Genomic DNA, 27,971 nt, shown 5'->3' with positions numbered 1-27,971 from the left:
TGAAAAGCGCCCTGTGCTCACTGTGCTGCTTCACTCTGCTCCTGGCAGGTGGAGTGGTTGAGTATTCGGACACGCCGTCCAGAGGTAAGGTAGAGAGCCCACCTCAGGTGCGTTGAGCGTTGGCCATCGTCAACTCCAATTGGGGCAAGGACCGCTCTGGGACCCCAGAAACAAGCACTCTAGCAGCGATCACTTCAGCAGCGACCACTCCTGCGGCGACCACTTCAGCAGCGACCACTCCTGCGGCGACCACTCCTGCGGCGACCACTCCTGCGGCGACCACTTCAGCAGCGACCACTCCTGCGGCAACCACTCCAGCAGTAACTTCTGCAACAACACCCACTGCCAAACCAGCCCTACCAGCAGTGCCACTGGTACAGCACCCACCTTGCAGCAACCGCTCCAGCGACATCCACCCAAGCAGCAAGCACACCTGGCAGCGACCGTCCCACGGCGACCACCCTGACACTGACTACCTGGCCAGCCGGAAAGAGAGTGAAGAGGGTGAGTCTCACGAAAATAAGGATCACTCACAAGATATTTTTAGGGGGATGATCCATTATTTCTGGCCCTGAAGTCAATGGAAACTTAGTGGGATAAATGTGTTAGGTGGCTCACTTTGTACTTGTGTATCACGTGTCTTCATGGAAGTCACCCATGTCCCTTAAAAATCTAGCCTTAATATGGTGTCTTTGTACACTCTCTCTCAAAATATGACTGTCTTTGCTGCCCTCATGCTACACCCTCATGAGTAGTAGAGATTGTCTTATTCCCTTGCAGCCAAATAACTAGATGAGAAAAGCGTTGCACTTACATATCTTCTGAATACCACAGCTGCATGTGTGCAGAGTTTCTGTGTCAGTGGTTGTATGTCTGTGTGCATGTGATTGCTGTCCTCTGTCTATGTTCAGTGTTTTTCGATAAAGCTTCCCCCTAGGGTTGACTCAATTGACTCCCCTTGGGTGACCACATAGGTTTAAAAGGCGTCCTTCTTTTGTTTTATTTGTTCCCACCGCTCTCGTTCTGTCTGCCTTTAAGAGAGGCTTGCAGTTTGTACAAGTGGATCTTAAACTCAGAGCACGCAGCACCGGAAGCGGAACATACAGCACCGGAAGCAGAGCATGCAGCACCGGAAGCAGAGCATACAGCGCACTCCATCCTGAGGTTCCCCAGGGCGAAAAAATACCAAACGAGCAGCTAACTCTCTTCCTGTGTAACTTCCAGGAGCAGTTGCTACATTTGTGAAAAATTGCTTTGGCTCACTTAGCGCTGTATTTTTTTTTTATTTCACCAAATTCGCCCACACCAAAAAAGAATGCAAAAAAATTGTGAAAAGCAGAAGAAAAATGCACCAAAACAAGGGATTAGCCAGAAAATTAAAGTACTCCCCACTTGAACCATATTTCTAATCACACTAAGCATTATAAAGTGAGCTAACACCGACCCTCTTAGATATAGTTCCTTTCACTTTAATAATCCTTCCATCCTTTTACCCTTCTGTCTGCTCTTCCATTTACCTGTCCATTCCCATCAATATATACCTACATCCATTCACTCGTCCACCTACCAATACAACCATGTAGCCATCTATCCATCCATCCATTCATCCTTTCACTCTTCCCATCTATTCATTTGTAATGCTTCCATCCATTCACCCTTTCATCTATTGATCCTTTCACTCTGCCATGCATCCTGTCATCTTCCATGCATTCAATCTTTGGTCCTCCTTTCTCCCTTTCGTCCCATCTTCCTCCCTTTCTTTCTTATTTCTTTTCATGCTAGTTTCCTCCCACCCTTCTTTTTTCCTCTTTCCGGTCCTTATTCTATCTACACATCTTTTGTCTTGCATCCATACTTTATTCGTTTTTTATCTTTCTCCTGTTAACTCGTTCTATTTGCCTCCTCTCTTTGTTCTCACAATGTCATAATTTCTCTTTCCCCACTTCCTTTGCTGGGTAGGTTACAGTGCTTGATTTGTAAAAATAATATGTGCAGGGCCCTCATCAGTAGACCACTGCAGCTTGCACCACACATTGCCCCTCCCATGCTGCCAATGATAGTAACAACACAAACGCTGACCATCACACTCCTACAAGCATGACAATTCAGACTATTCCAGGCCCCCAAAGCTATGAGAATGGGTTGAGCAACAGAAAATTGTCATTTTCAATGTATATTGAATTGATGAACAAACGTTGTTGACCTCATCTCTAAATTAGGCAGGTAGCGCCACCATTTGGCAACCTGCCAAAAGCGCCAGAGTTGACAGTTAAGTGCCGGTGTTGGGCACCAGAACCACCGCCTCAAATTAAGCACTGGTAGGTTAGCTCACCTCCCATGCACTGGTCCTGGTATTTGCAGCAGTTTTATGAATGAGCGTTTGACTGCAGACAGAAGAGCCTTATCAGTAGCCAACTGAAGTTTTAGTATGACCCAGCTCCCCACCCCATGGGGCCTATTGGAAGCCCCCGCTTAAGATGCTTAAATTGGGGGTTCTCTACACCATTGCATCACAATGTTAAAATAGGGAGAGGAAAACATACAAAGCTAAGCTTTTTCTGTGGGAATTCAGCCAGAAAAAGAAGTGTCTGCAACAGCGATTTCCCATAAAACCTCTTTTTTGTGAATATTTGCCATTCAGCAAAGATTTGCAAAGTTCACAACTTCAGAAAGTTCTGAACTTCAAACAACGTGGTTGACAACATTTTAATTTCACACAACTTCCCCCATGATAGCATAAGGCTTCTCCCACTAAACCCTCCTTGCCTTGTGAGAGAGATCCTTATGAATATAAAGAAACCTAGTCCTACAAAAACCCCTATCTAACAGCAGGCCCAAGAAAAGAGTACCACTGGGGCTCTCCTTATATGTTCCACTCTCCTTTCAATTATGGTGATACCTCCAACATCTCTCTCTTTCTTTTAATCCGCCACATTGCTCAGGATGGTTTTTTTGCCACCCTCACTATAATATTTCTGGTTATGATTTTGCTGGTATTTTTTTTCAAGATAGTTGGTTTATTGCCCATGGGGTATGGATTCTGACATAATACCTTCCAACCCCAGCTGGAGACATTCCTGTTCAAGAAGCATTTTGTCCTCCCTCAGACCCTGTGCTTCTCCTTCACCCCAAAATCATATTTGCGATGGAGCACATCTGTTGTTAGTTATCTTATTTGTTCTTTTATGCCCTATACCTCTTTCTCTATGTTGTTGCACACTTTCTAAAGCCCTACTTCCACGTATCCTTATAATGCTTAGAAAAGAAAATTCTGAAGAGATTCACTTGTCCTGCCTTAAAAAAGAACTTAAGTGAGGTACAGCTAGTCTTGAAATACAGAAAAACCTTGCGGCAGCATCACAGTGCCAAGCCCGCGACATGTTTCGGCCACTTTGCCCTTCTGCAGGAGGAGCAAACAATGTGAAACGCAAACTTTCTGAAAAATATCAATATGTCTTCTACAATAACAAGGCTAGTGCTACTAGTACTAGTACCAATAGCACTAGTGGTTGTGCTACTCCAAAAATGACCACCACTACTGTAGCTACAGTATTGCTACACATAGTAGCCTTACTGGGCAGAAAGGTTATGCCTACCTTCCTATAATACCTATGTTCATTGTTTTTCATTATATTGTTTTTGACCCTGAAGAACTCTTAATAGGCAGCAAAAATCACCAGTGTTTTGTGTTTGGTGCCACCTTGCACCTATGATGTGCAAAATAGGAAGACTGGACAGAGCTAGAAATCAAAAATAGGCGAGAACATAACATTGTGAAAAGCGGTCAAGTCTGCGTAATCTAAGACAGGGTTGGGCAAAGGTGTGGGGTAGGTTATATAAATGTGTATGTGTTGGGGCGGAGGGCTTTAAAAAAATGCAAATGAAGATGAAAACATCTCGCCACAGCTGTCAACAACCATAAACCGTGTTTTACATTCCCCTTGGCTATAGTGAGCAAACACAACTGTTTCGCACCAAAAAAAAAAAAAAATCCTCGAGTTTCTCAAAGTTGCAAGGAAACCAGTAATAAAGTTACCTAGTGATAAGGCGTCACGTCCATGTTCACTGACGCCGTACCTGGGGTGAAATATTGCCAGGGAATAGATATTGAAAATGCAGCAAACTCTGGGGGCCACAGTAGCCACCATGAGGGATCTACGCGAAACTTCCTTCGCGTCATAGAAACTTCGCAACCGGTAGAATGTGGGAGATGTGAGCGTCCAGCTCAGCCCAGCTGTGGTAACAAGCATCTGTGTGTCTGCAGGGTTCTGAACATTTAATTATGCATGGCCCTTCCCTAAAGGGCATGGGACGTGTTAGGAACAATACAACTATTCTGATGTGCTACATTTGGACTCAGTTCTCGCCAGGAATAGGGATGTTGGTTTGTGCATAGCAACCACCTTATCTGCATCGCCTCCTGGGCACGTCTGTCAGTTTTGGTGCCCACGACAATAATTCTCCGTGTATTGCCTGGAGTGAATGTGAAGGGAACCCCGTGAGAGGTCACGGACTCGCAGCCCTGAAGAAGACATGGCGCAATCCTGCGGTTTAGCATTTATAGCGCAATCCTGTGTTTAGTGTTTACATCATTGATTATTTGACTAGGAAATCTGTATTATAATCTGGTTGCCTCGCTCTGTCACAATGTGTGATCCTGGGAAAGTCGCCATATCGCTCTGTGCTCCGATTCTTTCTCTTTCAACAAACTGAGAGTTGTTCAAAGCCGTGGGACCCTAGAAGCTGCTAAGTCTGTGCGTTACAGGTGCCATGGGTTGGAACGTAGAACGAACAGACCTGGGAGACAGATTTACAAGCCCCTTGCGCCACTTTTGCGTCACTTGTTCCCATGTTAAAAATGACGCCAAAGTGGCGCAAGGGGCTTGTAAATCTGCCCCCTGGTATGTGCTCAATCCCGCCTCAGAAGAGTGTGAGCCCTGTGATCTTCGACACATTAACACGCCTCTGCTTCTCTGCCGCGTATCACGGTCCCTATGACCCCTCCCTGGGTGCAAATACTTACAGTAAATGGCTGCAGAGAGGCCCGGAGTGTCACAGCAGCGTCCTCCCCCACCCTCCAAAGCGCCGCACCTGGACCCCGTGCCTGCTGACAGCTGCACGGTTCCCGGCTCGATACCCCGGGGCACCTCGCCAAGTGTGGCACGGGTGAGCCCGGCGCGGCTTGTGCAATGATGCCCGGTGGGGGTCGAAATCCGACCCGACTTCAAAGGGAGCGACCGTGACCGCGGCGGACTGTACAAGATACGCCTGATACGGTATCACTGGGTGCGGGGGCGGGGGCTGGATGCGAGATTGGGAGGATACTATACGGAGAGAGAGAGTGGGGAGGCGGGGGCGCGAGCTGGACGATCCGCGCGGACGCACAAGCCAAGATTAGACACTCACAGAACGCGCAGGTGCCCAAGATCACACGGCCGTCTCCCGGGCAGTCTCCAGTTCTAAGGACTTGCTCGTTGTTAAGACTGGATAGTTTCAAAAGTTGGTTAAAATGTGTAAATTCTGCGGGCTGGCTAGTATAACTGGTCTCTCTCTGCCCCCTGAGAGTTTCAGTTTGAATAACTCATATTTCCGTGACTTTCTGGGCGCTCTGGGCCACTGTTGCAGGGTTAATCTATTCGAACAGGATTTCCATCAATTACACACCCCAGCGGGATTTAAAGAGCGGTATTAGCTTGTATTATCAGATTATGCCAATGAGATTAATGTGGTTCCCGTGGGCAGCTGGGTCAGGCTCGCGCTGCTGTGGCGAGACTGCTCTGAGAACTAATAACCCTGAACGGGAGGTAGATCGGTGGTTGAGCGCCTGCTGCAGAGATCTGAGTGCAATCTGCATATTAAGGTTATGGTCCCCCAAAAGCCCCATCGCTGCCTTTCATCCTTCCGAGGTTTGTTAAATGGGCACTAGTTTCTTACGCAAGTGCAACCAGATAAGCGCTATGTAGTATTTCAGGTCTGGGAATGAAGGGCTACATTTATCAACATCTCGAAACAGGTGGAAAGTGACCAAAAGTGAAGCACAATAGTGCACAATGTGATTAAGGATGTACTTTTAGTGTACACACTTTTTTGGGTTTGGGAAGCTGCCCTAAAATCACGCAAAGCAGCATTTTGTACTACGTTGCGTCAAGGGGAGTCCCGTACACCTCTCTGCGGCAGGAGCAAAGTTGGAGAAAAGTGTTATTATCTCCAAAATGTCAAACTTTACATGTGAGCTGTACAACACCGCACACATATCAAGTAGGATATATTTAAAACTATACTTTAGTGTAGAAATGTGTACTGGACGGACATCCTTCATACAAAACCTATGCGAGTCCCACGCGCGCGCACGCATATATATATATATATAGAGTCAGAGTCAAAATCTTTATTCGATTGTAGGTTTTACAATCATAAAAGTGCAATTTTTAAACACACGATAAAAATAACATTAAAAACAATTCATATCAGTTGGCAAATAGAGACACAGTATACAGTACAATATATTAGGCAGTACGAGCATGGGCAACATATGATTAAAAATATAAATAACTGTAGTATTAAAAACGCCTAAAAGAGATGCAGTGTGATTAGCCATCCATGCTTTTTCTAAAGCTGATGGCTTTTTTAAGAAAGTTACAAACAAATAAAGTGCAATCACTGTTCAGTAGTTGTAAGTAATAAAGTGCAGGTTTAATTTGTGAAAAACTCAGCTTTTTGAGGCACGGTTTAAGGTATAATTTCCGTGGGATCAAATAATAGGGGCAAATAAAAAGGAAGTGTGCCAGATCTTGTGGAGACTTTCCGTCGCAGCCACAAGCTGGCAACACTTCTCCCCGTTGAGCCCCACTAGGGACAGCCAATAAAAGATGGAAGAGGTCGAAGCGGAACCTTATTAACAGAAATCTTTCATAACTGGACATGGGCCAAGTCAGGTAAGGTTCCGTTTGCAAGCAGGTTTTTAATAGAAAATGTTTCCTGACACTGGCCTTCTGCATCTCAACCTCTTCTCTGTCGGTACCTCTTAACAATAATATAGCGTTCTTAACCGAGCTAACATCTGTTTTTGTAATTAAATTTGGGGCATAAAACAGATCCCGTCGGTCAATTGCTGTTAGGCTGTCCTTTATGTACTTCACCCACGGTATTTTGATATATATATATATATATATATATATATATATATATATATACACACACACACACACACACACACACACACACACACACACACACACACACACACACACACACACACACACACACACACACACACACACACACACACACACACACACACACACACACACACACACACACACACACACACACACACACACACACACACACACACACACACACACACACACACACACACACACACACACACACACACACACACACACACACACACACACACACACACACACACACACACACACACACACACACACACACACACACACACACACACACACACACACACACACACACACACACACACACACACACACACACACACACACACACACACACACACACACACACACACACACACACACACACACACACACACTTTTGCACTATGATGCAATGCGTGTGAGGCGCTAGGTAGCCAGAAAACGCTCCATTGCAGGGGAACAGAGTTTAGCAGACATGGCGCTGTCATGCTTTCTTCCATTCAAGCAACTTTGGTGCTTGCACTGCCTGAAAAATAGTACATTTGTCACGAAGTGCTATGAAGCACAGCGCAGCAGATCTATGAGCTATCTGGTGGAGCTGCTGGTTTGTGTCATATTACTGCTGTGTCGTTCACACTGAGGGGTTTCCATCCTGTCTCTCGGCGACAATCCCCGTGGTGCAGCCCTGTGTACTGCTTCCCTCCGACCCTAGTGTTACAGCAGCCATGCCCGGGGCGTGTTCCTGCCGCACCGCCGGCTCATTCTGCCTCCGGCATACAGGCGTAGCTGCCTCCAGGGTGGACCTGCCATGCTGCTGAGTTTATACGACCTGAGACACCTGTGGGACACTCCCGCTGCAAGCATAGCTGTGTAACTAGAGGGATAGCTCTGCTGTCTGACGAACGGGGCTTGAATTATGCAACATCCAAGACAGTCCTCTAGTGCTTCTGAATAAACCGGTAACATCTTTGTAACTTGAGAGATAGTAGGGGTGGCGTGCAAAATGTATGTAATTCGAGGGATAGTTATGCTGTTCAAGGGATGAGTAAACTTGAGTAAGCAGGCTCTGACAAGCATAAGAGGGCGCGCTCTTGTGGGCAGTAATAGGCCTGTAACTTCCGTGTAACTTGAGGGATAGCCATATTGTTTGAGAAATACCATCTATGTAATTTAAGGGATAGTTGTGCTGCTCAAGGAACAAGCCTGCTAGCTCTGTAAAACAACAATGTGTAGAGTTCGGGGATGCAGGCTTGAGCCTGTAACATCTGTGTACCTTGAGGGGTAGCACTGCTGTTAAAAGAACGAGCCTGTAAGTTCTCTGTAACTGAGGCGATATCCCTGCTGAGCTGGGGAGGTCTGTAGAATAACCTGTGTGTGATACAACTATTGAGTAAGGGGCGCCACTTGAGACACAACTCTGGTGTGCAAGGAGTGCGCCTAGAAGCGCTCTGTGCCGTGAGGGCCAGCACTGCAGTGTTTACATTTAGCCTGTAGATTATGTGGCCCCTCAGATGCAGCTGTGCTGTCCAAGGAAGGACCCTGCACACTCTCTATAACTGGGGGGACATCTCTGGCTTGGAAGGAATTATTAGCCTGTAACATGAGGGATAGCTCCGCTGTCGAGCAAGAACGCGTAAGAGGCGTAAACCCTGAAGAATAATGTGTCTTCTGTGGAAAAATATAACCCTGTGGCATCATTTGAGTGACCCAGCCCACAGTCTGGAGGATCTCTGTAACGCGAGGGATAGCACTGCTGTACAAGCCTTCAACCTGTAAAATCTGTACAACCACAGAGCTAATGTTCCTCCTATGTGAACATGTACACCTATATATTATAGGTTATGTATATATTGAAGACAATTGAGTGATCCTTAAGGAGATTCCAAGTGATTCGATGATCACTCATTCACCATAAATGAGGATCTACGTACAGTGCCTCACACATCTACTGTGCTGGTCCCACCCCCACCCCCCATCACAATGACGTATCACGCAGAGCACCCCTTGTTTGTGGGCAGTTCTGCTCGAAAGGTCAGTCATGGCAACTACATAGTCCATGAGGGCCTGGTGTGAGATTCTGACAGCGGCTCACTCTAACCTATAAGGATTGAGCCTGTAAAACTTGAGTAATGTGCGGCCCAGCACCCCTGTCAAAGGTCTGAACCGAGGATGTCTGTGTAATTTAAGAGATAGCTCTGCTGACCAATGACTGAGCCTGTAAAACCTGTGAAAGTACGGCCCAGCACCCCTGTCAAAGGTCTGAACCGAGGATGTCTGTGTAATTTAAGAGATAGCTCTGGTGTCCAAGGACTGAGCCTGTAAAACCTGTGAAAGTACGGCCCAGCACCCCTGTCAAAGGTCTGAACCGAGGATGTCTGTGTAATTTAAGAGATAGCTCTGGTGTCCAAGGACTGAGCCTGTAAAACCTGTGCAATGTGCGGCTCAGCACCCCTGTCAAAGGTCTGAACCGGGGACGTCTGTGTAATTTAAGAGATAGCTCTGCTGTCCACGGACTGAGCCTGCAAAACCTGTGGAAGTGCGGCCCAGCACCCCTGTCAAAGGTCTGAACCGAGGATGTCTGTGTAATTTAAGAGATAGCTCTGCTGGTCACGGACTGAGCCTGTAAAACCCGTGAAAGTGCGGCCCAGCACCCCTGTCAAAGGTCTGAACCGAGGATGTCTGTGTAATTTAAGAGATAGCTCTGCTGACCAATGACTGAGCCTGTAAAACCTGTGAAAGTACGGCCCAGCACCCCTGTCAAAGGTCTGAACCGAGGATGTCTGTGTAATTTAAGAGATAGCTCTGGTGTCCAAGGACTGAGCCTGTAAAACCTGTGAAAGTACGGCCCAGCACCCCTGTCAAAGGTCTGAACCGAGGATGTCTGTGTAATTTAAGAGATAGCTCTGGTGTCCAAGGACTGAGCCTGTAAAACCTGTGCAATGTGCGGCTCAGCACCCCTGTCAAAGGTCTGAACCGGGGACGTCTGTGTAATTTAAGAGATAGCTCTGCTGTCCACGGACTGAGCCTGCAAAACCTGTGGAAGTGCGGCCCAGCACCCCTGTCAAAGGTCTGAACCGAGGATGTCTGTGTAATTTAAGAGATAGCTCTGCTGTCCAAGGACTGTGCCTGTAAAACCTGTGAAAGTGCGGCCCTACACTCCTGTCAAAGGTCTGAACCGAGGATGTCTGTGTAATTTAAGAGATAGCTCTGCTGTCCAAGGACTGAGCCTGTAAACCCTGTGCAATGTGCGGCCCAGCACCCCTGTCAAAGGTCTGAACCGAGGATGTCTGTGTAATTTAAGAGATGGCTCTGCTGGCCACGGGCTGAGCCTGTAAAACCTGTGAAAGTGCGGCCCAGCACCCCTGTCAAAGGTCTGAACCGAGGATGTCTGTGTAATTTAAGAGATAGCTCTGCTGTCCAAGGACTGTGCCTGTAAAACCTGTGAAAGTGCGGCCCTACACTCCTGTCAAAGGTCTGAACCGAGGATGTCTGTGTAATTTAAGAGATAGCTCTGCTGGTCACGGACTGAGCCTGTAAAACCTGTGAAAGTGCGGCCCAGCACCCCTGTCAAAGGTCTGAACCGAGGATGTCTGTGTAATTTAAGAGATAGCTCTGCTGTCCAAGGACTGTGCCTGTAAAACCTGTGAAAGTGCGGCCCTACACTCCTGTCAAAGGTCTGAACCGAGGATGTCTGTGTAATTTAAGAGATAGCTCTGCTGGTCACGGACTGAGCCTGTAAAACCTGTGAAAGTGCGGCCCAGCACCCCTGTCAAAGGTCTGAACCGGGGATGTCTGTGTAATTTAAGAGATAGCTCTGCTGTCCAAGGACTGAGCCTGTAAAACCTGTGCAATGTGCGGCCCAGCACCCCTGTCAAAGGTCTGAACCGAGGATGTCTGTGTAATTTAAGAGATAGCTCTGCTGTCCAAGGACTGAGCCTGTAAAACCTGCGCAATGTGCGGCCCAGGACCCCTGTCAAAGGTCTGAACCGAGGATGTCTGTGTAATTTAAGAGATAGCTCTGCTGTCCAAGGACTGAGCCTGTAAAACCTGTGAAAGTGCGGCCCAGCACCCCTGTCAAAGGTCTGAACCGAGGATGTCTGTGTAATTTAAGAGATAGCTCTGCTGTCCAAGGACTGAGCCTGTAAAACCTGCGCAATGTGCGGCCCAGCACCCCTGTCAAAGGTCTGAACCGAGGATGTCTGTGTAATTTAAGAGATAGCTCTGCTGTCCAAGGACTGAGCCTGTAAAACCTGTGAAAGTGCGGCCCAGCACCCCTGTCAAAGGTCTGAACCGAGGATGTCTGTGTAATTTAAGAGATAGCTCTGCTGTCCAAGGACTGAGCCTGTAAAACCTGTGAAAGTGCGGCCCTACACTCCTGTCAAAGGTCTGAACCGAGGATGTCTGTGTAATTTAAGAGATAGCTCTGCTGTCCAAGGACTGTGCCTGTAAAACCTGTGAAAGTGCGGCCCTACACTCCTGTCAAAGGTCTGAACCGAGGATGTCTGTGTAATTTAAGAGATAGCTCTGCTGGTCACGGACTGAGCCTGTAAAACCTGTGAAAGTGCGGCCCAGCACCCCTGTCAAAGGTCTGAACCGGGGATGTCTGTGTAATTTAAGAGATAGCTCTGCTGTCCAAGGACTGAGCCTGTAAAACCTGTGCAATGTGCGGCCCAGCACCCCTGTCAAAGGTCTGAACCGAGGATATATGTGTAATTTAAGAGATAGCTCTGCTGTCCAAGGACTGAGCCTGTAAAACCTGTGAAAGTGCGGCCCTACACCCCTGTCAAAGGTCTGAACCGAGAATATGTGTGTAATTTAAGAGATAGCTCTGCTGTCCAAGGACTGAGCCTGTAAAACCTGTGCAATGTGCGGCCCAGCACCCTTGTCAAAGGTCTGAACCGAGGATGTCTGTGTAATTTAAGATATGACCCTGTGTTTGAAGAACTGAGATTATATCTGTGTAACCTGAGGGATAACTTTCCAGTCTGTATCCAGAGCCTGTAAGGGCTGCACACATGGAGTGGTAGCTCTGCTGTCCAAGGTAGGAGCTTGTTTGATCTCTCTTACCTGAGAGGTAGTCCTGTTAAGGCCTCAACCTTTAAAATATGGGTACTTTTAAGGAGTTTTCCTGTAGGCTCTGTGTGTCCCGAGGGACAACTATGTAGTTTCGGCCAGAGCCTGTAAGGTCTGTGTAACCTCTCCAGTTTAGGGGTAGAACCTGTAAGAGCTGTGTAGCCTTGGGGCTGCTGTCTTATATGAACATGTAACACCTGTGCCATCTGAGAGACAGCCCTGCTCTCTTAGCTTCGCGTCTTCCTCTGCCTTTAAGGTTCACAGGTTCCACATTTTAAGCCATACCATCTCCCCCTTTCATCATTCGAAAAATATTTGTATTTGTGATTCAATAAATGCACTTCTCTTGTGCAAGGCGCCTGGCACCTCGCCGTTTAAGACACAAGAAAAAAGTAGGTCCCTAAAAGTGAGCAGCAGAAGGACACAAGTAAAGGGACACTACTCAAGGGGAGGGGCAGACACCTTATGGACAAGGAAAGCCATCCAATAAGATGCAAGCTTATGAGAGTGACCGGAAAGCCAATCAGTGGTAAGCAATAGGTAGGCTGCAAGCCCATGTATGTTCTTGGTAAGGCCACAGTATGTCTTGCTTCAGAAGGCCCATGCGCTGCCTATTAGGGTGGACCTAAAAATGGCCCATGGGACAAAATAAATGACCCACACAGTGGACTCACAGCGCTAGATTGCCTGGCAGGCCTGTCAATGCCCCAATTTATGACAGGCGAATATAACATTTTTAGTGCACTGAACAGTGCTTGGAAATCCATGAGAGAAGGGAGCAGAAGTAAGGAAATGATAGAGTTAAGTGGATGTATGTCATTACCACGCATGCTTTTACAACGCATGCCTTTACCACGCAACTTTCACAACGCAAGGCGTTACAACGACTTGCGTTGGGGGGTTCTGGATAGTGAATAGTTCAATTTACAATTCCAACTCCAGTCCCCGTGGATAGTAGGGAAGGTTTTGGATAGTAAATTAACTATTCCCTATCCTAGAGCGCCCCCCAGCGCAAGTCATTGTAACGACTTGCGTTGTAAAAGTTGCGTGGTAAAGGTACTGTGTTGTAAAAGTTACGCTGTAAACGCTGTTCCCGAGTTAAGTATGAAGGGAACACAATAGGACAAGGACAAGAGATAAGGGCCTTGGTATAATATGGAGATTTCAAATTAAAAGGAAGCAGAGTAGAGAAGAACAAAACTTCAAATGTATTTTCCAACTTTCTTTTGTACACGCATTTTATTTTACGTCTTCCTTTCGTCCTGTTCAGAGTGTTTTTTACCCGGAAAAGACAGAGAAGTAGAACATTAATAGCAGAATTTTGGAAAGCAGGTGGAATGGTTTGACTTGTTCCTCATACAGTGGTATTGACTATGGATTGATGGGGTTCTTGTTTGTTCCTCATTGTTTTCATGTATATCCATCTTGCTTCTCCAGGGCACGCCGGATGTCGGACGCAGAGTTTGGCCGCATGTCCATCAAAGATGGCGACTCGGACCACAAGCCGATCTCCAGATGGTCGCACTGGTTCGAGGCGTACGTGCAGCCCTGCATCGCAGAGGTCATCGGCACCACCATGTTCCTCTTCATCGGCATCATGGCGGTGGCGAGCAACACGGACGGCACTGGCAGGCTCCAGCCCGCCCTGGCACACGGCCTGGCCTTGGGGCTAAGCATCGCCGTCCTTGGGGGCATCAGGTAGGCAGCAAGATACCCTTCCGTTACAGTGTTGGATGGCCACAGCGCAGTCCCCTCCACATGAGGTGGGGACATGGGCGTATCTCCAGAGGGGGAGTTTGGGGTGTTACACCCCACTAAAAAATGCATTCTGTAGTAAGTAGTACAGTACAAGGGCTTTCAGGTGGGTAATGTGCAGTATCTGTCAGATTTTTTACATGCCAAGAGTGACAAAAACACACACTCTTGTCTATGTTTAGAAGGCCTTAAAAATTGTTGATTTGTTTGACAAGTATTATGTTTTAAGTACCCCTAACAATCAGCACTCTTTCTTTCCACTCCCCCTTCAGCCCCTCATGTCCCTCTTCTCATTCAGGGGTAAATTATCAAGGACAGCGTTAAAATTATCGCCGGTTTAGCGGCAGAAAACTGCCAGCAGAACATGCACTTCTATTGGAATTCTCAAGGGTCTTGATAATATGCCCCATAATGTTTTAACAAGATATCCCAGCATGACTCTTAGGAAATACCCTTGTCCTTCTCCAATGATCACAGTGCACATGCTGATGCTAGAAACATAAACCTAGTCGACTTTCTATGTTTGCAGTGCAAGATCGCATAATTATTCTTGTGCTGTAATTTATTTCTTTTTTTTAGGTCTGTCCTTTGAGACAGATTTAGATGTCTATTATTTTTAACCCCTTCGATGCATTCCGTCATCAGTCACGGCTGAGCTGTGCTGATGACGGAATGGTTCCGTCACGACCGCACCCTGTTCTGGAATGTCCAGCACAGGGGCGGAATCGGCGCCGCACGGAAGCGGGTAATCATACATACTATACATGTACAGAGTGGCCTTTGGTCAGCAGGCTTCACCTACTGTAAACCACATTTTTCTCCTGCCCACCGCATCATACAGAGTTTGGTATTAAGTCAGCTAACACTATCCATTGGCTTCCTTCAGTTTGAAAGACTGCACAACGCCTTTGCACTTTGTTCACATTCGCCTAAATCGTTCCTTTCCCTTTAGTGATAAAACTAGTTCAAAAAGCACAATTAATTTTTTTTAAATAACTGCTATTCATTTCAACTGCAGTTTGAGTGCCCAGATTAATGGTGGTTTATTGTCCATCCCTTTTTAAAGTTGATGTTATAAAGTGTCTAAATGACTTTGTAACATGCAGCTGCCTGTAATATGATTATTAATAAGAGTAAAACGCATGGCCCACCCGAAACACTTGCAGTTTCAAAAACATTATTAGTAAAAATGAAGATTTTTTTTTAGGTCCAATTCTTGTAATCATATGTCAGCCACATTTAGGTGAAAGGATGTTTTTTCTTTTTGTGGCGTTTGCTTGCACTATATATATATCTATATATAAGGGTTACAGGGACATTGAAGTTGGTAAATAGATTTTTTTAAAAACCTTAGAAATTCACTGAAAAAAGCAAAGGTTACAGGGACGTTTAAGTTAGGCTCAGATTTCACTCGTACAAAACCAGTGAAATGCAGCAGTTAGTTACGTGAGCTAATATAACTTAAGCCCCCGCACTGCGCTGATTATGACCTCACATATTACATCACTCATGACTTGGTCATTGACATCACTCATGACATTACTGATGACATCTCAAATGGCATCACTAATGACATCACTGATGACATCTCAAATGACATCACTGATGACATCATCCAGTGAGTGTAAGTGTTTCATAATAATTTCTGAGACTTTAGGATATATACTAAGCTACAGCATAAGCTAAATTACTATTCTTTCTGTACATGTAATTAGTCATACTATTTCTAACATATCTCATCCGAGTGGCTGTGTGACTGTCTTTATCAGTGTGTGAGTGGATGTCTGAATGGCTGTGTGAGTGAGAATGAGTGTGTGAGTAGCTATATGGTTGTGGTGCTAGTGGGTATGTGAGTAGCTGTATGGGTGAGTGAGTGGCAATGTGAGTGGCTGTATTGGAGAGTGAGTGGCTGCATAAGTGTGTGAGTGGCTATGGTTGACTGAGTGGCTGTATGAGTGAGGGAGTGGGTGTGTGAGTGGCTGTAATTGAGAGTGAATGCCTGTGTGGGTAGCTGTATGGCTGAGTGAGTGGGTGTATGGATGTGTGAAATTATATGTAAGTGATTATGTGGGTGTGTGAGTGGTTGTATGGGTGAGTAAGTGGCTGTGTCAGTGGCTGTATCGGTAAGTGAGTGGATGTGTGAATAGCTGTATTGATGAGTGAGCAACAGTGTGAGTGACTGTATGAGTGAGTGTGTGGGTGTTTGAATACCTGTATGGGTAAGGGGATGTGTGAGTGGCTATAAGGATGTATGAGTGGGTGTGTAAGTGTCTATATGACTGGATGTGTGAGTGGCTGTATTGGTGAGTGAGTGAGGGCATGAGTGGCTATATGGGTGAGTTAGTGGGTGTGTGAGTGGGTGTATGGATGTGTGAATGGGTATGTAAGTGAATCTGTGTGTGTGTGGGTGGTTGTATGTATGGGTGAGTGAGTGGCTGTATGGGAATGTGAGTGGGTGTGTGAGTAGCTGTATTGGTGAGTGAGTGCGGGTGTGAGTGGCTGTATGGGTGTGTGAGTACCTGTATGGGCAAGTGAGTGGCTGTGTCAGTGGCTATACAGATGTATGAGTGGGTGTGTAAGTGTCTGTATGACTGGATGTGTGAGTGGATGTATGGGTGAGTTAGTGTGTGTGTGAGTGGCCGTATGAATGAGTGGATGTATGAGTGACCCTATGGTTAGTGGTTGTAAGAGTACTGGTATGGGTCTGTGAAAGGGTATGTGAGGGGCTGTGTGAGTAGTTCTGTGGATGATGTCATTTGAGATGTCATCATTGATGTCACTGACCATGCCATGACTGATGTAATATGATATGTGAAGTCATAAGCAGTGGATTGCGAGGGCGTAAGTTATAGTTAGCTCAGGTAACTATAACTGCTGAATTTCAATAATCTTGTAAAAGTGAAGTCTGAGCCTAACTAGAACGTCCCTGTAACCTTTGTTTTTTTCAGTGAATATATATATATTACAAAGCAAAGATGATGAACGGAATGCTGAACAGTGTATACTATAAACTCCAGTGCAGGCTGGGACTAGATCCATAGATTTTTTGGTTGCCACACCATTCCAGTTTAGACCCAGCCATTTGCAAATCAACCTTGACCCTACCCCTCATGAGAACAGTCCAGCCCAAACTGCCAGGCCAGGCCAGGAAACAAGCATCCTGGGACCAGTTTCGGGGTATCACCCCTCATCAGAAAGGCTAGGTTGAATACAGTGGCGTAGCGAGCACAGGACCCAAGTCTGGGCATACCCTTGCCACTCAGGGAGAAAATTGTAAAGCAAAGATGATGGATGGAATGCTGAATAGTGTCAAACATTTCCCCCAGTCCAATTTAGGTCTAAATATATCGTTTTTGTATTTGCCACACCATTCCAGTTTGGACCTATCCTTATGCAAATCATTCTTGATTCACATCATCTATGTTTTGCTATGTTTTTTGTTTGTTGCTGGTTTGTTTGTCTTCATTGTTTCACATTAAGTCTCATGTTTTTCAGTGGCGGCCATTTTAACCCGGCAGTGTCACTGGGGGCCACAATCATGGGCGGACTGAATATTTTCATGCTGATTCCATATTGGATCTCGCAGCTGTGTGGAGGGTTGATAGCAGCAGGACTGGCCAAGGTGAGTCACACATATTTTCCATAATTGCCAGAGTACTCACATTGTGGAAGGCAAATTTTAAAAACCTTATTGGGTTGAACTATCTTCAATAAATGAACAAACTATATGCTGCCTGCTCAGCTCTGAGTTCTGTGCTTCTCGTCCCAAACCCATTGTGTTTCGCCTTCCTTTCTTCTGCTTCTGTGTTACACTACTAGGGTTCCCTTGGAGCCCACTTATTTGCCATTGAGGTTCCTTATATTTTGCAAAAATGAGAACTGATTGAGTAAGGGTCTTTACAAAGAGTCAAGGGAATGGGACCCAGCTTGGTTCAGAAAGTTTGATCATTATCCAATATTTCAATTCTTTGGAGTGTTGTAATTAACCCTGAGCAAAGCACTACGCTACACCTGAATAGTTTGCGAAGTTTGCGCTACTTCGCACTACGCGAACTGCACGTAGCACAGTGTAAACACACATAGCGTAGTGTAGCATAGTGCGGCAGTCATTTTTTGCTTGCTCGCGGTCCTCAACATCAAGTTGGCGACCGCGAGCAAGCAAAATGACATCCTGGCGAGACTTTTTCCTCGTTCGTGATCACCAACATCAAGTTGCCGATCGCAAGCGTGGAAAATAAACCTCCCGGCGAGATTCTCAACGTGGGGAGGTCAGGTTTCTCATTGCGAGTGGTCGCGTATGCTCACGACAACTCGCGATGAGAAACTACCAGTCTGCGTTCTGAAAGCTGCAGCTCGAGTAAAAATCTACTCGAGCGGCAGAAAACTACAGCGCGCACTGTGAAGATGCCGTTTTCAATGATTGAGCGAATATCCAAGACCAGGAGGGAAGAAAGACCACAATCAAATCATTCTTTATGGAGGATATATATTCTTTTTATTAAATTGTTTTATTTAGTTTGATGCAATTAGTCATCTTAGCAAGATAATCAGAATATAGTAGGTACAAAAATTCATAAAATCAGCAGTACTGTTAATCATTTCATGGGCGGGAATTCATAGGAAATAATACATGGGAAAATACAGTGTTCCACTCACTCCAGGGGGTAAAGGTGGGGGGCTCAACAGGCACTCACATCTAACACAAATCATTCATGCTTTAAACATATTCAGTCACTTCATACGGGAACTTCACATTTGGCCTGCAACAAGAAAAAATGGAATTATGGTTGCATGGACGCGGGTGCAGCTTGGGAAAGGCAAGAAGTTGGAAAATTGTTGCCGTTCCTGATAGTAACGCCGTAATAACGCCAACGCGCGTTTCGGTGTGAGGCACCTTCGTCAGGGCTGGCAAAGATGAGGGGGGAGGGGAACACACAGGCTGCAATAAAGGAAAATCGTAGATTTAAATAGGAAGGTCCTTTCTCGGGGGTCGTGAGGTCAGAAGGCGAGAGTTCCAGGTAGGGGAGGGAACGGCCACGCTGGGTGGCTAATCAGTGAAGGATCGCCAGCGAGATTTTAGTGGATTTATTCAGGCCGGGTTTTAAGAATGGAGGCTTCCATTAATGGAGAGGCTCTGGAGATGCTAACATGGGAGCATCCTGATATTGCGAGCCCCTTCCTGACTCTATCGTCCCGCGTCGTGGATTCGAACCCTTCAGACAACAACTGAGATCCTGTTATCTGTCTTGAGCCGATATGCACTAAGACTCTAAACGTGTGCCCTGTGACGAGTCTCATGCCACCCTCCTATCCCCTATTTGGCATCGTGAACTTCACTTTCTTTTGAGCCCTCATCTCATTGACCTACCCAGTACTTAGACCTGCTTGTATGTTGGCTCCCTTGCTGATCGAGTATCCAGACGCGGCAGCTCCCATGTTAGCATCTCCAGAGCCTCTCCATTAATGGAAGCCTCCATTCTTAAAACCCGGCCTGAATAAATCCACTAAAATCTCGCTGGCCATCCTTCACTGATTAGCCACCCAGCGTGGCCGTTCCCTCCCCTACCTGGAACTCTCGCCTTCTGACCTCACGACCCCCGAGAAAGGACCTTCCTATTTAAATCTACGATTTTCCTTTATTGCAGCCTGTTTGTTTCCCTCCCCCCTCATCTTTGCCAGCCCTGACGAAGGTGCCTCACACCGAAACGCGCGTTGGCGTTATTACGGCGTTACTATTAGGAACGGCAACAATTTTCCAACTTCTTACCTTTCCCAAGCTGCACCCGCGTCCATGCAACCATAATTCCATTTTTTCTTGTTGCAGGCCAAATGTGAAGTTCCCGTATGAAGTGACTGAATATGTTTAAAGCATGAATGATTTGTGTTAGATGTGAGTGCCTGTTGAGCTGCCCACCTTTACCCCCTGGAGTGAGTGGAACACTGTATTTTCCCATGTATTATTTCCTATGAATTCCCGCCCATGAAATGATTAACAGTACTGCTGATTTTATTAATTTTTGTACCTACTATATTCTGATTATCTTGCTAAGATGACTAATTGCATCAAACTAAATAAAACAATTTAATAAAAAGAATATATATCCTCCATAAAGAATGATTTGATTGTGGTCTTTCTTCCCCCCTGGTCTTGGATATTCACTGGATATTGCTCCCCCCTAATCTGAACTGAATCCCACCTGGGACCACCATTTATCGATTTTGGCAGGGTGATCTTCTCTATTTGCTCTTGTGTTTTTCCCCTTCGTTCCTGCATACATCACACATTCGCCCTGGGGAACCCCCTTCTATTGCATATCGTTTTCAATGATTGCACAGTGCCAGATGCTTGTCTGCACTGTGCAATCATTGAAAACAGCATCTTGCACAGTGCGAGCAGGGTACTACGCAGTTCGCGAAGTGCTACGCGTAGCTCGCGTAGTGCGAAGTGCACTTTGCGTAGCTATGCGTAGCGCTACTTGGCGAACTACGCCCAGGGTTAGTTGTAATCCTGATGTGCATGTTAGAGTGACTCTCATTACCATCTGGTATCATTAGACTTTTAAGCTGCCTCTTGGTCTGTGCTGGCCTGATTTTTAACCAAGTTGTCTCTGCTGCAGGCCATGACCCCAGAAGACCAGTTCAACAATGTCAGTGGAGCTGCCTTCACCACCATCCAATTCGATGAGCAGATAGGCCCTGCTATTGGCGCTGAAATCATCATGACGTTCTATTTGGTGCTCGCGGTCTGCATGGGAGCCATCAATGAAAAGACCAAGACCCCCCTGGCTCCGTTCGCCATCGGCTTCACCGTTACCGTTGGTGTCTTAGCTGGGTAAGACGACTGGAACGACTTTCAGGGCTTTATATCGATTTATCTTGTTTGCTTAAGCCGTCAACAGAAAATGCTCAAGGACTAGGGGTCTCCTAGCCTGGTGTGGAAAGACAGTTCAATGCACACCCTGTACTCAAAACCAAGTCCCGGAGACCTCTTACACTGGAAAACAAGCACACTTAGACAAAGCAGTCAAAACATCTGGTTATACCTTTCTTAAACTTGATCCCCATATTGCTGTGGGCCCAAACTATGTCCAGGTTAGTTAAAATGTGTTTAAAGCTTTCCCCAGAGCAGGTGACTATTCTGGACATGTTAAGTGGTATCACTCTAAAGATATACTGTGAGGCTCTTGAGAAGCAGGCCTCCTCAGCCATGATAGATCAGTAAGGTATTTGTGCTTACTACCCTCTATTATATTATTGGTCCATATTGAAGCCTTCTTGTGTCGGTCTTGTTCATTTCTCTCTTTTCAGTTCATGAAGGTGGGAGTTTAGATTCAGAAAAGTTGTCTTAAAGTTCATACACAGCTGAAATCCTGTATTTGAATGATAATCAGGGCTCCCAAGAATACTGAAGACAGGGATCTCGGAAAGAATTTTACCCAATATTTGCTTGTTCAAAAGGTACTGAAGGAACATATCAGGGCATTGTTTCCTCTTTGTTACTCATTGATGGTCCTGCACTACTGCTTAGGACAACTCCCCATATTGACCCTAGGAGATTTTTTATCACTTTCACTTAAAACAGCCCTTTGATTGTGTGATGGGTTCTCACCATCCTCATGAGCTGTTGGTTGTGTTTCTCTTGTTGGATTGTTCTCAAGTGGCCACTGACCCTGTGCCTCTCCTTCCCTTGCAGCGGAGACGTCTCAGGAGCCTGTATGAATCCTGCACGCGCCTTTGGGCCCGCCGTGGTGGCTGACTACTGGGACTACCACTGGGTGTATTGGGTGGGCCCCATGGTGGCTGGAGTCCTGGTCGGGACCATAATACGGTAAGGCCCTTGGAGCATAACATGCAGATGCTGAGAACCTGGCTCTCTGTGTTGCAGTATAACCCAGGGTAACGCTGATCATAAGGGCACAGCGCAGTGCAGTATTTCCAAGGTGTGAGTGGGTATTCAGAACATTAACGTGTGGCATGGTAGTGTTACTACTGTGAGCCTTTCAAACTGTAGTGCTTTCCCAATATTAACCCCTTTGCTGCGGCGGCTATTCCGCCGCAGTGCTAAGGGGCGGGGGGCCGCGTGGCGCTCCGACGCTTATGACGGAACAGCTCCGTCACGCCCCTCGGGCGGGCTGTGCTTGTGATGGAGCGGTTCCGTCATGGCCCCACCCGCTCAATAGAACGCGCCGCGCAGGCGCAAAATCATCGCCGTGCAGGCGCGGCGAGCGGGCCATGATGGAACCGCTCCGTCACCAGCACAGCCCACCCAAGGGGCGTGATGGAGCGGTTCCGTCATAAGCGCGGGAGGGGTTAAAGCAATGAATCTGACACTTCTCAATACTATTGCTCCATAGTAATGCTGCAAGTCTGGCACATAATAGTGCAGTGCTTGTGGAGTTATGTTTTGGATGTTTTACTGCATAGTGAGGTATTCCAAAAGTAATGTTGAAAAGGTACTGCTCTATAGTGCAGTTCACCTGAAGTAGTGCTGGGGATTTAGTACCTTGTAGTGCAGTATTCCTAAAGTAATGTTGTCAGCCTAGCACTGTATAGTGCAGTATTCCACTCTGTAGTAGTGTAGTAGAGTATTCTCTAAGTAATGTTGTATTACAGCATTGTATAGTGAAGTATTCCCACACTAGCATTGGGGATCTTACACTCTATAGGGCAAAATTTCCAAAGTAATGCTGGGGATCTACTACTCTGCAGTGCAGTATTCCCAAAGTGATGTTGTGAGCCTAGCATTGCACAGTGCAGTATTCACATAGTAACGCAATATCTCTACACACTCAATAGTACAGAATTCCTGAAGTAATGAAGATCTACCAACCTGTAGTGCAGTATTCCCCAAGTCATGCTGTTAATCTAGCACTGTATAGTGCAGTATTCCCGAAGTAATGCTAGTAATCTATCACTCTGTAGTGCAGTATTCCCAAAGTAATGCTGGATATCTACTAATCTATAGTGCAGTGTTCCCAAAGTAATGTTGTGAGCATAGCATTTTATGGTGCAGATGCTGGGATGGAAAAATCCCCTCCTTGGTAATGTACGTGCAGCCCTGCCCTGAGTGTCAGCTGTACTGATGTCTGGATTCGTAATGCTGATTTTTGGTGTCATAGGTAAACATGAATCATGTTTATGCACCATGACGTAGGCCTGTCTCACGGATTGTGTTCTATTGGACCTGGAGGGGAGCTTAAAGCAATAATCTCATAGTGGTGGAAGTCATCTGCCTTCGCCGGGAGGTAGGCAGCATGGGCACGGTGGTGACAGCATACCATGTAGTGATCAGGTCCTTCTTACCCTGTGCCACTGGAATGAGGCCTACAGGCTGCTGGAGGCTTAACTCTCCACTTGACCTTCATTGGTTTGGTGTCAAATGCTGAGCTGTGTGTGTGTGTGTGCTTGTGTATTGTATAATATACTGGATAATGCAGTACTGTGCAGTGTGTACACGTTAAATGCATGTGCCGGGTGTATGTGCACCTGTGTGGTACAGTACATGAAGGATATAGTGCTGTACAATGTGTGCATGTTGAATGCATGTGCTGGGTGTTTGTGTGCCTGTGAGTGGTACAAAACATGAAGGATGTAGTGCTGTGCATGTTAAATGCATGTACTGGGTGTTATTGTGCATGTGAGTGGTACAGTACTTGATGGATACAGTGCTCTGCAGTGCATGTATATTAAATACATGTGCTTGGGTGTATGTGTGCTTGTGAGTGGCACAGTACATGAAGGATACAGTGCTGTGCAGTGCGGTATATGAAATGCATGTGCTGGGTGTATGTGTGTTTGTGGATGGTACAGTACATAGCAGACTATGGGTTCCATTTTGGGAGACCCAGGCCTGTCTGGTGAAACAGGAAGTGGAGGTAGAGAGATTCCCCAGGAGAGATTTGTGTATTGCATCATTCCTGTAAGCTGGGTGAGACAACCACTGGGGAGGGGAGGATCAGGCATCCACTGTACACTTTAAAGGGTGCTTTTTGATTCCGAGAGAGGCCACAAGCAAGGGGCCTAGACACATCTCAGGAAGGTGATGGGGCTGAGAAGAAAATCTTAAAGGGTAAGGCTGGGAGCCTGGGCTAACCTTTTGGCACACACAACACTGTCACTGGCATTCAGGCGTGAACTCTAGTCACTCCCATGGCCTATCATGTGGTTATCAGCTTTGGGGTTGCTCCTGCTGTGACAGACTGCTTTCGAGAGGAAGAGATGGAAGAGGAGTGGGTTCTTCAAAAGGAAGAAATCCCACCCCTAATGTAAACTTCAAAGACTCAGACTCTAATTCACATTTGATTTCTGGAACTGGACTTTAAGACAGGGAGCTTCAGACCCCAAAAACTGTCATCTGCCAAGCAGCCAGACGGGTTGTGTGAGGAGGAGGAGCTCTGGCGAGTTTCCCCTCTATAGCGCAGTATTCCTAATGTAATGCCGGGGATCTGCCACTCCGTAGTGCAGCATTGCTACAGCAACGATGGGGATATGGCTCTCCTTACTGCAGCATTCAGTAAAATAATGCTGTGGACCAAGTGCATTGCAGTGTGCTATCCCTGCACTCATGTTTTGAGTGCAGCACCCCCTTGTTCAGTATTCCTAAAATAATGCTATGCTCTAGCATGCTTTATGGCAGTATACCTACAAGAAAGCTGTGGCTCTAAGTCAGTATTCTCGTGTGAAAGCTGTGGGAGGGGCACATTTTGGTGCACTAACCCTCTTTGAATGGTGTGGGGCTGATGCACTATACTGACAAATTGCAGTGAGGGTGGGTTGGGGACAAAGATGGAGGGGAAGAGAGAGACCAGATGAGAGAGAAAGATGGATGGATTGAGGGGGAGGGAGAGCTGGACGGGGAGAGTGAGAGCAGTAGAGCTGTTACACATTTTTCTTGTGCTTCACGTATCGTGTCAGGCCTTGAAGCACTGTGTTCATGAGGTTTGATGTGTAGAGTGCTATGGGTGAGTGGTGATATGTTATGGAAGTGTAAAATATGTCAATCTAGGTTGCCTTTGCTGATCATTTGGGTTATTTCTCGAATTTACTACCCTGCATTCATTCCTTAGCTTTCAAACTAAAATTCGGATTTGCTGTAGCACTTATTTATTCATTCGTAGGGTTTGTGGTTTTGTTTTTGTTAGCGCAATTTGGATATACGTGTATATGTATTAAATTTGCATACTATTTAGTATGATATAATGAATCTCATAAATGATAATAAAAAAGTATTAAAAAAAAATCTATAAATAGTTTGGCTATAAACCCCCCAAAAGGTAGCGGATGCGGCCTCTGGGGGAAGTAGGGTCGGCAGACCAGTCTTCCCCCAGGGTGTTCGCGCGAGACCAGGGACAGGGCTGAGTTAGGGTTAGGGGGTTGGGTTAGGGGTGGGGTTAGGAGTAGGGTATAAGGAGGGCAGGGCAGGAGTTTTCAGCCTCTTCCTGTCCTCAGGGTCACAGTTTAAAATGTATCCACCCTCCCACCCTACATGTTACAGGAGTGGGAACCGGGTTAAGGTCCCGGAATAGCATGCCAGTTTTAGGAAGGGTTGAAGTTGGGTTAGCAGGACTGTGGAGGGGTGGGGGGTCTATGACGGGCATACTCACCCCCCCTGGGGAGGGGGATACAGTTGCATGATGGGGGTGCGGGATGCAAGAGTGGGATGGCTGGAGATGCTGGAGGAGGTTCAAAGATAAGTGTGGAAGGACTGGAGGAAGGGAGGAGATCGCTGAGTGAAGCGGGAGAGAGTAACTGGAGTATGGGAATGGATGATGGATGAAAGACATGACGTTGGGGATTGTTGATAAGTTATTGATGTTTTGGTTAATTGTTGTTGTCAACCCTGTCCTAATAAATGGCCTTTTACGCTAACATTTAGCGTTGGAGTGGTTATTGCGCGAAGGTTACCATCTAAAAATACATTCTTGACGGCTAATCCTGAACTCTTGTCTATGCAGGCTCCTCATTGGCGACCGAAAAACGCGCCTATTCTTGAAGGGAACCTAACTGGCGCCCGAAGATGAGTCCACGCGCCCCAAATAATGGACTTTGCATAGTTCGCTGAGAGCGTGGCTGCTGCGGACATGACCCGCAATAAGTAAGGAGACTCGAGCCAGAAGGAAACTCCTCCAGACTCCCTGGCGCTGGCGGGCTGTAATATCCCATAATCCACTGCCGTTCGGTGGGCACCTGACGTCATCACTAAAGGAAAACCAAAGGTGATGATGGACGGAGCGTTGACACTAAAGGACTCTGGGAAGGAACACGACCCCCTCGTGGCGAGGTTAGAACGTCCACGAGGCTGCAAAGTGAACCTACCGACAAAATGGCGCCCAAACACAACAAACAGCATTTACTCGCACTGGCCTCTCACGAGAGGCCCTTCGGTCATGTTCCTGCTAACTAGTTTTCAGGTAAAAAAAAATGACCTTTGACTAGAATGGGGAGAGTCGGTGTTATCGTATAGGTGCAGATATAGGCGAGGATGGAGAGGAGAGCAGACGTAGAATGGCGGGAGGAATGGATGGGGGCAGGGGGTTGGAGAAGAAGAAAAGAAGGAAAAGTAGGGAGGGGAGGTAAGAAGAAAGGCTTGAATTAATCAATGCGTTAAGAATAGAAATCAGGGAGGGAAGGGGAAGAAAGGTGGATGGAAGAATTGAACCGAATAAGGAAGGGAGGAACGCAAGTGACGAGGGAAGGGAGAGGGAGGGGGCGATGGAAGGAGGGGGAAGCAAGTGACGAGGAAAAGGGTGGGTGACTGAATGAAAGGAGGGAGTGGAAGAAGGAAAGAAAGATGGGATGGATGGAAGGGGTATGGTTTGAGGGAAGCAGAAAGTATAAGGAAAGAAGTGGTGAAGGCAGGAAGATAGGTATTTACGATAAGACTTTCTTCACAGAGGAGGATAAAATGCTGAAATAATGCATTAAGAGATCAGAGGAAGTAATGGGGAAGGAAGGGAGAGGGAAGACATGGAATAAAGGTAGAACAGCCCGTCCAATCTAACTCAAACCTGACAACCTTTAAAGAACACCTGTAGGCTCGAGCCCACGGCCAGAATTGCTTCATTACAAAGAACCTCCTCTTCTGTGGCTAAATATAAGTATGACTGGATATGACAAATGACAAACGCCCGCACAAGCCAAAAAAGAACTGATGTAAGATATATAAATAATTGTAAATATATAAATACAACATTTTTACAGAAATAAATATTGTTACAAAAATAAGCATTGTTCATTATTGGGTGGGTGAATGCCCACTCAGTTTGGGCCGGGGTGGATGGATGAGTGAAGAGTGGTGACGCTATCTGTTGGCATGTTATCACCACTGTCGGTCGCTTTGTATAATCACAAGTGTTATTGAACCTCTCCGGCCGAATCCACATCAGTCCTGTTGACCCACTGGAGTAAATTGAGTATTGAACCTATTTGAAGGGAACCATGTTGAAATCAGCAGTAGCCCTATCATGGGCTTTGGCACTTAAAACAACTAAAAACAACGATATTGGCCAAAAAGACTCAGCACGTGTGTGCTGATAAGAGGTTTGATGAGAGTGAACGTTTTGGGACATCTTACACAGAAAAGCATTGGCAAAGCCAATCGGTCTCGCCTACAAAAGAGCTAATGGCTTTGCCAACTTTTTTTGTTCATGTACACCAGCATGGCTGCGGTTCAGCATGGCTGGTGGCATAAATGAGATTGATGTGGAGTGTCGCAAAGTGGAGTGTCGTAGAGTAGAGCAGAATGTTATGGAGTGGCATAGACAGTTGTGGAGTGGAGGGGAGTAGAGTTGCATTGTGATGATATGATATGATATGATATGATAAAGGAACTTATACAGCGCACATTCACCAACGGTTTCTTGGCGCCTTAAGGATAGGCAGGGGACAGGACTGCAAGAAAGCGACATTTGTCATAGGCTTGGGCAAAAAGCCAAGTCTTCAGAGCTCTCCTAAATGAGTGGT

General features: G+C 46.4%; 1 protein-coding gene across 1 annotated transcript; it reads left to right on the top strand.

Annotated features, from left to right (window-relative positions):
- AQP8 (aquaporin 8) lies at positions 1-27,230 on the top strand. The gene is made up of 6 exons (XM_078664822.1): positions 1-504; positions 13,692-13,952; positions 17,505-17,631; positions 20,627-20,841; positions 21,703-21,837; positions 25,964-27,230. The coding sequence occupies exons 2-6, from the start codon at positions 13,702-13,704 to the stop codon at positions 26,010-26,012; spliced, it is 777 nt and encodes a 258-aa protein (XP_078520948.1). The 5' UTR covers positions 1-504; positions 13,692-13,701; the 3' UTR covers positions 26,013-27,230.
- The last annotated feature ends 741 nt before the right edge of the window (positions 27,231-27,971 follow it).

The sequence above is a fragment of the Lissotriton helveticus genome, chromosome 10 (assembly GCF_964261635.1).
Source record: "Lissotriton helveticus chromosome 10, aLisHel1.1, whole genome shotgun sequence".
NCBI classification, from domain to species: Eukaryota; Metazoa; Chordata; class Amphibia; order Caudata; family Salamandridae; genus Lissotriton; species Lissotriton helveticus.
This window is presented reverse-complemented; position numbering and strand designations above follow the sequence as displayed.

Excerpts from the sequence above, each read along its gene's own strand:
- AQP8 (XM_078664822.1), top strand. The coding sequence starts at position 13,702 with ATGTCGGACGCAGAGTTTGGCCGCATGTCCATCAAAGATGGCGACTCG. Across the intron at positions 13,953-17,504 it reads GCCGTCCTTGGGGGCATCAG|TGGCGGCCATTTTAACCCGG; the intron begins GTAGGCAGCAAG and ends CATGTTTTTCAG. Across the intron at positions 21,838-25,963 it reads CTGGTCGGGACCATAATACG|GCTCCTCATTGGCGACCGAA; the intron begins GTAAGGCCCTTG and ends TTGTCTATGCAG.